The sequence below is a fragment of the Alligator sinensis genome, unplaced genomic scaffold (genome assembly GCF_000455745.1).
Source record: "Alligator sinensis unplaced genomic scaffold, ASM45574v1 scaffold1002_1, whole genome shotgun sequence".
In the NCBI taxonomy this organism is placed as follows: domain Eukaryota; kingdom Metazoa; phylum Chordata; order Crocodylia; family Alligatoridae; genus Alligator; species Alligator sinensis.
The window spans coordinates 350,704-362,706 of NW_005842710.1; the positions used below are offsets into that span (position 1 = coordinate 350,704).

Sequence of the window (12,003 nt, forward strand, 5' to 3'; positions counted from 1 at the left end):
GCAGTCGCGCCCGGGCCCAAGGAGCCGCGGGGCCGCGCCCGGGTCACCGCCTACGACTTCCTGACAGTGACCGAGGGCACGTGCCAGACCTACCGCTACGGGCCGTGCAGCACTGGCGCCCTCAGCATTGACGCCTCCCTCACGCGGCTCTTCGAGTGCATGACGCTGGCCTACAGGTGACGGCGCGGGCGCGAGCAGCATGGTCCAGCCGGCCGGCTAGGAGCAGGCCTGGCCGGGGCCACCAAAGAAACTACCTGCTGCCCCTGGGCAGACAGGCGGCTGCAGCCTCTGTGGGACAAATACAAAAGCAAGTAGGGAAGGGAGTGAGGTGGCGGGTGAGTAACAAGGCAGCCGGGGGGAGATGCCGCGCAGAGCATGCAGCCGGCGCCCGCGCCCCAGAAGGACCCTGGGGAGCCTGCAGGCACCGACCGCTGAAGCTGCCCGAGGATGTGAGTGAAGGAGCAAGAGGAAGGCAGCTTCACGCTCCTCCAGGCCTCCTTGGCCAGAGCCTCTGTCCTGGTCTCATGCTTGGCCAGAGCCAGGCCTGTTTGTCACCTTGAGGGACGTGGGTCTGGGCCCACCAGGTCATCTGGTAGCCTCTCTCAGGTGTGGAGGCTACAGAAAATGAGACAAGAGATTGTTGGGGACAGAAAATAATGAACACAGGGACAGGGGTGCTGGTCAAAGGTTCGTAGCTAGAGAGCCAAGGGGAGTCACTGTGCAGGGCATGCTGGACAGCACCCGCTGGCCCTCAAACAAATCTAAGGGACCAGCAGATGCTGCCCAGTCATACTCTGCCTAGAGACGGGAACAAACGGGAAAGAAAAATGGCCTCGTAGTCCCCGGGGACCCTCCCAGCCAGAGCCTTCTTCCTGGTCAGGTATATATAGCCAGGCCCAGGAGGAGGTTGACCAGGAGGTCCCAGGGCTTGGAGGGGCTACAGACATATGCATAAATAAAAGGGTGCTGCTCAGGACATATGCATAAATAAAAGCAGGACATCCAGAGCCTTGGCAGGAGGGTCCAGAGGAGGCTGAGGAGGGGCTGCAGCCTGGCACATTTGAGGTAGGTGTGTGCCAGGGTCTCCCCCTGTTTTGTTGGTAGACAGGGCAGGTTGCTGCAGTAAAGCACTCCAGATACACACCCTGCTGATGGCCCCAAAGGAGAAGCTGCCAGCTGAGGTCCCTGGTGGCTCATGGGATCTGGGAAGGAGTGGGAGATGTTGTCCTTAACTGGTGACCTTTGCTCCTGCCTCTGCTGTCTTGTTCCTGTTGTCCCAGGAAGTCTGTGGCTGCATGTGCAGTGACAGCAGAGGCATATAGTTCCCTAGTGGGCTTAAGTCCCTACTTAAGGGAAGCTGAAAGCTCTCTTGGTGGGGCTAAGCCCGTTGAACTATGGCATAACATGCAGGCCTGGCAGGCCTCAGCTCCCATCCATTTTCAGGATCCCGTGAGCCACTGGGGACCTCAGAGGGCTCCTCCGCCCCTTTATCCTTCAGCACTCCCTCATCGTCCAGCAGTCTCCTCAACCTTGTTATTTACCCACTGTAGTTTCCCTCCCCAAGATAGCTTTAGTCTTGTACCCTGTCCCCCTTTCCTAAAGTGTGGAGAATCACCTTAACCCTCAGGTGGAAGGGAATATTTCACTCCTCCACATCTGAGTAGCAAATTCCTTCCTGAGAGGTTCCTGACTCCCACCATAGCACTGCTACCAGGGATCTTAGCTGGCAGCTCCTCCTCCATGGAACTGTCGCCGTGGGCATGTATCTGGTATGTTTTACAGACACCCCTGGTACTTGCCCCTTTTTCCAACAGGGAGATCCTGGCACATGCCTACCTCGAGTGCAATGGGTTGCAGCTCTTCTTTCAACTCCTCCAGAACCTCCTGCTGAGGTTTTGGCTGCACTTCTCCCTCCACCATTTTTGTTATTCACTCCCTGTCCTTGGCCCCACCATGCCCTGGGACCTCCTGGTCAACCTCTGGCCAAGCTGGCCAACTACCAGACCAGGAAGGAAGTTCTGGCTGGGGAGAATGGGGCAAGTGGGGGACTGTCTTCCTGTCACTCTTCCACTTTTGTCTTCGGGTGGAATTTCACTGGTCATGGTTCACAGGCTCCCTCCACTCATTCAGGGGGCAGTGGGCGCTGGCCAGTGTGCTCTGCATGGTGTCCCCTTCCAGATCTCTTTATTTTGAACCTGTGACCTCACTTCATTCCCTTTTTTTCTTTTTTATTTGTTCCAAGAAATTAGTTGTTACTTTCTCAGTGGGCTCCCTTTTAAAGGAAGACTTCCAGTTTTTCTTTGTGCGTCTAGACCCCCAATTCCTTGAAAGTAGCAAATAGGCCTGTATGCAACAAATAGGCCTGGTGGCCTTAGGCCCACCTAGCCAATGTGTAACAAACAAATGGGCCTGCTGGAAAGCTGGGGTGGGCTGAGCGTATGAGGTCTGGCACTGGATCCTCAGGACATAGATCGTGTTGGGTGGGGGGTAGAACAGAGGGTGTGAATCCTGCCCATGGGGCATGCAGTGTGTGGTGGGAGGAGGAGACCAAGAGCAAGAACTCAGTGGTCCTAGCGCTGTGGGGTCTGGCTTGCAGGTGGCCCCTTTCAAAATGCCCTCCAGAGAAAACGTGAGGCACAGATAGAGGAAGCGGATTGTAAGTGTTACACTTCCTCACTGCTCTGACCTTTGCTCTCCTTATGTAAGTGCTGTAATTTTGTGCTCTGGGCCTATGTGGTTTATATATCCCAGATACATTCGTTCTCCGTTTCTGGAGACTAGTATAATTGGTAGCAGATGGCACAGTACTGAAGAATGGCAGCCTTCGCTCTGTGATTAGCAGTCATTGGTGAAGTGTGTCCTCTTTGGAGGCCTTGGTAGGAAATTGCACAACTGCAGTACAACTCAAGTCAGCATTCACAGGTGCAGCTGAGAGAAGGGTGGACTCAGTTGCGTCTGGGCTCCTGGCTCCGGGCATCATCACCTTACAGTTAATTTCCATTCTCCCAAAGGCTTTTCTTTCTTTAAAATCAAATTTACTAGATTTCTGAAGCCTGGTTTTGTATATCTTCTATGGATTTTTAACTGCTGTGTCCGTTATAACGTGGTTCTTATCCATCAATTACTACTATGGATTCTTGTTCTTAACAGCAATTTTGTCTGGACATTTCCTTTGTTTTATAAATCTGTTTCATGGCCTCTGGACAAATCTTCTTCTGCCTCCTAATGCACTCCCAGTCACACATGACTCCAAGGTCAAAGAAGGTCAAATGTTCTCTGTTTGTGCCTAGGTGACCCATCAGGTTAGCACAGTTAAGGCATTCCAGTTTCTATAGCCAATGATATGCAAGAGCATTCCTTGTGGTAGGGTCCTGTCTGACCACCTTTGATTCTTCAGGCTGAAGGACCATGTCCCCATCTACTGCTGGGTTGAAAGTGGGTAACCCCTAGTGTGAGTCCTGACCAGGCTCTTGATCTGTGATGATACATTAACCTCTCTGCCACCCCTCACTGGATATCACCCTGCATGAATGTGCAGGACTCTGCATTCCAGGAATCAGAGTGTGGAGCTGGCCTAAGGAAGGCATCCCTTTCCTGGGTAGCAACTGGAGCAGGTCTGGGGAAAGTGTGTGTGTGGGGGGGGGGGATTCTTAGGGCCTCAGATTACAGCTGATAGGTAGGGGCCACTGCAAGAGGGTATCTTTATATATCCAGGACTCCCCCATAAATGTCAGCCAGCAGCTTGCTAGGACCACTTGTCCCAGGTCCACTACTTGAAGACCTGCAGAAGAACAGCGGAGCAGTCAGGATACACAACACTATAGCATGCAATTTTTCTAAGGTTTATTGGAGTCTAAGCACCCTATCTGTGTGCATCAGTCTCTCCCTCAAGACTCAGCAGGGTACACCATACCTATTTGTAGGTGTATGACTTTGCATGGTTGACCATGGAGTTCAAAAACTTGGTATTTCTTACCTCTTCTCTACATGGACTGTGTCATGACTAAGAGCGCTATCTATCATCTCCTGCTTCCTGAACAGCGTATAGCTCAAAGCAAAGGCAGTGAAAGTTCATTAGGAACAGTTGGATTATTCTAATCAACTCTTTGTTTCTAAAGGCATGGCTTTCCTAACTGCTGCTTTAATCAACTTGAATTTTGGTGAGAGCAGCCACCAAAAAAAAAACCCACCCAATAGACTTAAAGCTAAAACTCCATCTCTTCTGGATCTCACACCAGGGAAGTGAACATGAAACAAATATCAGCTGGCAGAATAAAATGCATTTCAGCCTGAAGTAAAGAGCTGCTAGTTGATGGAAGGGGAAAAAACCCCCAGAATGTTATGGTTAATAATACCCATCATGAGTTATAGTATGGCTAAGATTTTGCTATGGCCATCATGGAAGTCACCTAGCCTATGAATGTAAAGAACCTCTGTGACTTTTCATGAGGCATTCTGCCATTTGGTCAACAAGTAGACTGCCTAAGGTCATGGGAGATGTAGGTGTTCTAGAGATAGTGACCAACAGGAAAGAAGAGAGGCACAATCTCTCCATACTGCAGATCCCACGAGCCAATACTTCCAGTAGGATGATACAGTCAGAAGTTCACTGTGCAGGTGTTTCTTTAAATATTGCTCCCTCTCCCTATGCCTGTCTGTGACTTCTGCTAAACATTATTGTGACAGCATCATAGCCTTAATTACACAGTTGTCATAGTTCTAGGGGCTAGCTTAATTTCTGTTCCCATTTGGTCTCTCTGTGTGTACCTGGTTGAGAGATTCTGCCCCTCTCAGTTTTCCTGTTTTTCAGACCACTGTCAGGCAGCATGAAGGGTGCATTTCAGAGCCTCTTGATCTGGACCATCATTTATACCAATGGATGTTCTGCTCCCAGTGTGTTGGCAGTCATGGCCGTGGGGGGCTTTGGATTAGCTGGCTGTGCTCTCAGACAGATGTCTGTGCTACCACTGTGATGTCAGGCAGATACTGAGACAGGAGAAGGAAATTGGCTAGATCCCACTGCAGGATATTTTCCTGGAGAGGGTTCTCCCAAGTGACACCACTTCCAGACTTGGCTAACCAGCGCAGCAGTGCCTGAGACAGGCTGCTTAACTGGGATGACCAAGAGGAGCCACAGAACTTCAGGGTATGGACTGGAGGGCTGCTTTCCATGAGATCTGCATGGAGCTCACCCAGGAGCTTCAACAGCCGAACATCAACTCCAGCATAGGGTTTAGTCATTGTCAGCCCTGTTAGTAGCTGACTGTTTTGGTGTTGAAAAATCAGCAATCAGGGCTATTGTCACAGAGCCATGTGCCACCCTTAAAAGGATGTGTCTTCTCAGTTATAAAAATTGGCAGTGCATAGGAGGTAGTCGATGATCTTGGCTGGTTAGGGTACCCAGATTGTTTAGGAGCCACTGGTGGGACCCTGTGGCTCCACCTGGTCTCAGCATTCAGCAGGAGAAAGTGGATTTCCAAAACCTCAGCCCTGTTTTGGCAGTGAAACAAGAAAATTTGGTCTACTGAAACCACAGCAAGTATTAACACTATGATGTTCCCTCTGGTTGTTTGCAGAAACCCAAATTTTACCCTCTGCTTCTTGTTCTGCATGATATCTGTGACAACAAAAGCGAGCGAGGCTGCCCAGTGGGTAGAGGTGGAGAGAGTTTGGGGACATTATTAGCAGCAGAGAGGGGACCTCTTCAGAGTGCCCCAGCTCCTTGTGCTGGGCCGGCAAGCTTTGTGCAGCTACTTTGCAAGCGGAACATAGTCCAGAGGAACAAACATCATAGGACTCTTGAAATGAGTGTCGTGACTATGCTGTCTGTAATGATCTTATTCAGGAGAGCTGGACTTCAGTGAAATGTTTCAAGTGCCATTGTCAGTAATACAAAAAGCTTTGTGGAAACGGCACAGGACAAACCAGTGCAAAAGATAAAACCAGTGGAACCAAGGCAGATCGCACGTGTATTTATGCAGGTTGGCTCACACACATGTGGGGGAGGCGGATCATGTGATCTTGTTTCAGGGGGTGGAATTGTGTAAGAAGAGTGTTCTTGCTGGTGGGACTTCCACCATACTGTGTTCTCTCCAGGCTGCAGGTCATGGCTAAGCTGGGGAGTTGGACCTTAGTGTATCAGGGCAGTCTCCTCCTGCCTGCATCCCACATCCTTTCTTTGGCCAAGTACTCTATGTATTCTCCCAGTGGCCTCTCACTCTTGCCCCACAGCACAGATCCCCCCCCCTCTTCTGTCTCTCTCTGTTCTCTATTGAAATCTAGTCACAAGGTCAGCACAAGATTTTCCAGGTGTCCAGTGACCAATTATCCCTCTCTTCTTGAGGTCACCACTGGGTCTAGTGCTTGGAGCACAGATAATCAATACAAGGTCAAGGCCCCAAGCAGCTTTGGAATCAAAGTACAGGACCTGTGGTGATCTCTCTCTTTTATTGCTCCAGTAAAATCACCTGCCCTTCAGCGCATGGCTTTTTATTTTTACCCTGCTGAAACAAATGCTTTAAGAGCAGTTGCTAGGAAGTTGAGGAGAGATTGAGTGAGGAAAGGCTGTCTGAGATGCATGTTAAATCAGGGGAGTTGGAGACGAAGGCTGACGTGGTTAAAACATGATGAGAACGCAGGAGGCCAGGAGCCTGCATGAAAGGCCGAGGGTGTGTACAGAGGGTAAGGAGCAGGCCTTAGAGAAGATGGGAGGAGGAGGTGCAGAAGGACATAAGTGCAAGGTACGGTTTCTGGAAAGAAATTATAGGAGAAGGGGGATGGGAAAGATGGATGGCGTCAGTGTGCTGCCAGACCTGGTAAGAGACTGGAATCAGCAACTGCTGCTGCTGCCATCCAGAACCACTGGGGACGAGCACAGTAGAGCCAGGGAGGCAAGGGAGCACCAGCACACGTAGGTGTGGGGCCGGCTTGGTTGGTATATAGTTCTGGGATTCAAGTTTTCTAGGAAATGAGCCCTTTTGAGCTTTTATTTTCTGGCCCTGGCACTACAAGGGGCAGTGGATAGAAGCCAAGCAGGCAGAGAGCTAAGTGCATTGCCTGTGAACTGATGTGCCTGTTCTCTTGTGTAGCATTGCCTCCCCATCCCCACCCTGCAGCATGGCAGCATCCAACCAGTACCTGGAACAGGCTTTGTTAAGTCCTTCTATACAGTCAGTATTTGGATAGTTGATTTTAAAACAGCATGTTACACTGATGGAGGCCCCCTCTGCTGTATTGCGAGCTTGACTCTCAATCTGAACTTTGAGGGCATTTTCACCTTGTTTTGGGTGAGAGGAAAACATTTTGACGGTCTGGAAGAATCTTTTGGGGCCCCATGATTGACTGGTGCTTTCTGCTGGCATCTTGTTTGATATGTACCCAGCTTCTGTGATGGCCTCCCTGGCAAAAATCCACTCTGTGTACTCATAGTAAGACCAAGTTTATCGTGGGGTGATAGGACAAGGGTTTTGGCTCAGCCACCATAAGTGATAGGAGTCCGGTGCTTGTGGTCCCCAAGTTGGGGTATAGTGGTGGTTCACATGTAAAAATTATCTAGTAATCTCACAATTTAGGGCTTTTGCTGGTTGCCAGTTGGGGCTAAAAAAGGATTTTTTCCCCCCTCCTCATGAATGTTATTAGCTTCTGGGTGGGGAAGGAGGGTAGAGGTTGCTTTCCTCTGAAGTATTAGGACATTGGCCATAGTTCTGGCTGATGGGTGTTTGACTGGGGTGTGGGGTGTTGAAACTGCTGATGGTACTTCAGAAAACTGAGAGGTTTTGAGGTCAGGAAGGAATGTTTTGCCTGCCCAAACTGACACTGACAATGGGGTTGTTGTGAGTGTGCGGGCCGGGAGCAACCCGAGCCCTTTTCCGTGCTGCACGCGGGCTGTGGCCAACAGCCCGGGCACGCCGGGTTGGAGAGGGAAGGCCGTCGAGCTGGAATTAGGCACAAACCCTTAGCGGTAGTTTTAAAGATTGTTTACTTACACCGAGATGGCAGTGGTGCAGGCTGGAAAACTTGCTTGAGTTGCGGTTACAGACAGACAACACAGACGGTCTCGTGGAGGTTGCTAGGCTCCACGGAACAGAGCTCCGGATGCTCTGGGTGAACGAGCCACCAAAATTAGAATCGTAGGTATGTCTTATAAAAGTTGCGCTCGAAGACGGGAAGAGGTGGGCGATGGATCAGGTCACCAAACTCCTCTGAATCTCACACAGGGTCTCTATTACCCTGCCGTGTATCCAGAGTCCCCACGAGATGGATGTGGAGTCCTCTTCGGCTTGGGCGGAAACTGCTCAAGCCTCTTATACGGCTAACAGGCCAATGGTTAGCCACCACGTGGGAATAATTTAAAACTAGCTAATAGCGGGGAACGAATTTGCATACCGGTGGCGGGAACTCTTTTGCACCGTGCATTCCTCTTGCAACATGAGCAATGCACAATGCAAAAGAAGCTGCAGAAAGGCGGGAAACTCGTCCCTGCACCGGGGTTTTCCTCTGCAACAGGAAACTCTCCCGTGCAATGAAGCTGCAACTTGGCGGGGATAATTCTGGTGCCAAAGCACACACAAAATCATGCCTTTGGGTCATGACAGTGAGAAGGAGGGGTTGTCTGTCTTCTAGCAGGGGGCATGGTCCTTTTCCAAGGATATTCTGAGCATCTATTAACCAACTACTTCTCCTTTGTCACAGTGACAGAACATTGGCACGTTACAGGGTGACGTTGGTGTTTTGGGTGCTGTGCCTTGTACTTACATGGGAGGGTTTGCAGTGGTGATTTTAGAGATTCCTGGGGTAAGTGGTGCACTTGCAGGGGAATGGAGTCAACGGTTAGGAGTTCCCTTCTTGTCCTGTGTTCCCAAGTAACAGGAGATCCTGCTTTGGTATTCTCCTGGAGCAGCTTGGTTTTGGTGCAGCCCTGAGCTGTCCCTTGCATTCAAAGCCATACCCACTCATGGATCTTTGCATTCCACTCATTGCTTCGGAAAGAGGGGACTGGATGTGTTTCTCTCTCCAGAGGGCAAGGAAGTTCAGGGCTCGTTGAGAGAATGATGTGGAAGGACGTCATGGCTGCAATAGTGGACTCAGGAGATGAGGACTTACCCTGAGCTGGGAACACAAAGGGGTGTGTGTAGGCATGTACCAGCATTTTACGTATAGTCTGGTTGACACCCAGGCAAGATGACCTTGGAGTTGTGGAGAGTACGTAAGAAACCAGGAAGGCGAATCCAGAGGTGAAGCTGTGTATTGTGGGATAGCAGTAGGAGGTTGCCTGCAGGGAGGATACCACCATGCTGGGCAGAGTTTTGTCACTTCCAGAGTGGGGTGAGATGCCAGATAAGTCAGAAGAGAAGCAAGAACTTTGGTTTATGGAAACAAGACAGTCAGTGTTAAAAATGTTCATGATTGTGAGCTCTCAAGTGCTTCTGTAGCATCCCTGCAGTGGGAACTGAACCCAGACCCCTGAAACTTGAAGTATAAATTCTGCTTCCCATGTAAACCAACTCTACGCATTTCTTCAGCCCCTGAATCCACTAGGGAGGGGAACGTATAAGATCTGCCTTCTTTCTTCCACCTGAGACTCATTCTAGTGTGTGTAGACTTTGACCCCATTTTGTGGGAGGGGATCAGTCCAAGGACTTAAGAGCTACAAGTTTTCACATGTTCCTTAACAGATCTTAAGTAGGAGCTGAGAGGGAACCATCCTGAGCCATCTCTTCCTTTCTGTTTGGCTGATCACAGATGTTACTTGAAAATAAATGCCTTGCCCAAAGTATTCAGACCGAAAATACCACCCCTGATGGCTCATGTATGAATATGAAGGAGCCCTTGCTTTTTCACCAGATCTGTCAAGTTTACAACAGTCCCCATCACTTCAAAGCCAGATGTTCATCCAAAAAGCCTTAGTTCTGCCCCAAATCAACCAGGATTTATCCATCTTGAAACACCAGCATTTGGGTTTCTTTTAGGTGTCTGTCCATTCCAGTTAATTTGCTGAGCTTCTCAGCACAACAGAGAACCTTTGAGTTGGTTTTGGATTGCCAAATTTCAAATCCCAACATGAATTATGTGGGAGATCTCTCAGATTTGGGCCTCAGACCTTCCTACTGCCTCTTCCCCTAACTATCCAGAATGTGCTATTTTGGAGCTAAATTAACATCCAAAGGCAGATAGTTTTTCACCTTGACTGAAGGAATTCAGGTATCTGAAAAAAAGAGCGGGGATGTTGCCTTACTGCTGAGAGGAAACTGCATGACCCTATGGTGACATTTGGGCTACAAAGAGGTGTCACATTTTTCCTGGGAAAAATCATTTTATCTGGGAACAAAGTGAAATTGTTCAGACGTCCACATCTGTTGTCTCAGGATAAATTCAAAAAAGATTTACAAAATAAGAAGTGCCAACAGTTTACCTGGGGACATCACAAAGTGCATCTGAACACTTATCCCTGGATTCAATCAATGAATCAATGGCAGAAAAGCAGCAATGCATTCAACCACCCACTAAACCCAAAAGGCAATGTGTATACATGCCAATCCTAGGGAGGACACAGGCACAACTTGTCCAGTGGCAAATGCAGCGTCCAGTTCTACTCCCAGAAACCTAACCCAGAGGCAGATGATGCAGGGACAGCAGCTGAAGTTTCATTGATGCAGCTGGGACATGTCAGCTTCTCCTTTACTGTTAACAAGTTTGTTGAGTGGCCAGAAAAACTACCAGTTTTCAGTGGCAAATTGAAATGTGACATGTCCCTCAGCAGCAGCAAAACTCTGGCTGCTGCTCTTGCATCATGTGCCACTGCTGCTTCTCTGCCTTTTCTGTTACTGGAGCCAGAGCCGGAGAAGGGAAGATGCAGGGAGCATGCTGTGGGGAGAGGGGAACAGGATGGGGAAGTGCCTCCTAGATCCATTCCTGTGCCTCCCACCCTAGACAGCACCTGGGGCCTGTGCCTTGCTCACCCACCCATTGTTACACTACTGGTGCCAGCACGGCACTGGGAGGTGGGGCCAGTTGACATTGGTTATGTTTCAGTCTCTGACACTTGCCTACGTGATGACTGGCAGACAAAGTTCTTTGGGTGAATCTGATATCTTTTATTAGACCAACTTAAATAGTTGGAAAACAATTATTAAGCAAGCTTTCGGGTTCAAAAACCCTTTGTCAGGCTAAGGAAGTTTTTGCAGTTGGTGTGTGCACTTCCTGGATGGAATGAAAAGTAAAGAAGCCAGAGGCTGGGCTGGTATGCATACAAGACAGGTAGTCAGTGAAAATGTAGATTGAGGAGTCAATGGGTGAGAGACAGGTTGGGGGGGTGTGGGGGAGAGAGAGAAGAGGGATGAGTAGTGGAGAGATACCTGGGGAGTCAGATGTCAGACAGGTTATAATGTGTCATAAATCCAATGTCTATATTTAGTCCATGATTTTTAGTGTCCAGGAGGCTGATGAGGTGGAGTTCATAGGCTCGTCTCTGGGAAGTGTTTTATAAGTTTCCTTTGAGGATCAGGACTGAGAGATTGGAGAGAGAGTGGTTTTCTTGTGAGAAGTGTGCCCCCACAGGTAATTGGGTATTCCTGTCTTTGATAGATTTCCAGTGTGCGTTCATTCTGGTGTGCAGTTGTTGTTTGGTATTGTTTGGTCTCCTACGTATTTTCCATCAGGGCATTTGGTGCATTGGGTGAGATATATTACATTTCTGGAGGTGCAGCTGTAAGATCCGGGGATGCTGATGGCTCTGTTGTGGGGTGTATTAATTGTGGGGGTGGTGGAAGTGTGTTGACAGGTTTTGCATTTCTTGTCATGGCATGGTCTGGATCCATTTAGTGTGTTCTGGGCTTGAGGAAGTTTGCTTCTGGTGATAAGGTTAGCGAGGTTTGGTGCTTGTTTGAAGGCTAGGATGGGTGGCTCTGGGAAGATCTTTTTAAGAATAGGGTCTCTTTCTAGTATGGGTTGCAATTTTTGAGGATTTTCCGTAGGGGTTCGAGGGAGGGGTGATTTGTCATAACC

The 12,003-nt window shown here is 49.3% G+C and overlaps 1 protein-coding gene across 1 annotated transcript in view; it reads left to right on the forward strand.

The window, feature by feature from the left end:
- The first annotated feature begins 6 nt into the window (after positions 1 to 6).
- The window catches only part of LOC102372421 (MLX-interacting protein-like), a 30,024-nt gene continuing 18,027 nt past the window's right edge, over positions 7 to 12,003 (forward strand). The window contains exon 1 of the mRNA XM_025216133.1: positions 7 to 176. Coding sequence (XP_025071918.1) covers positions 160 to 176 — 17 coding nt within the window. The 5' untranslated portion in view covers positions 7 to 159. The remainder of the gene's footprint in view (positions 177 to 12,003) is intronic.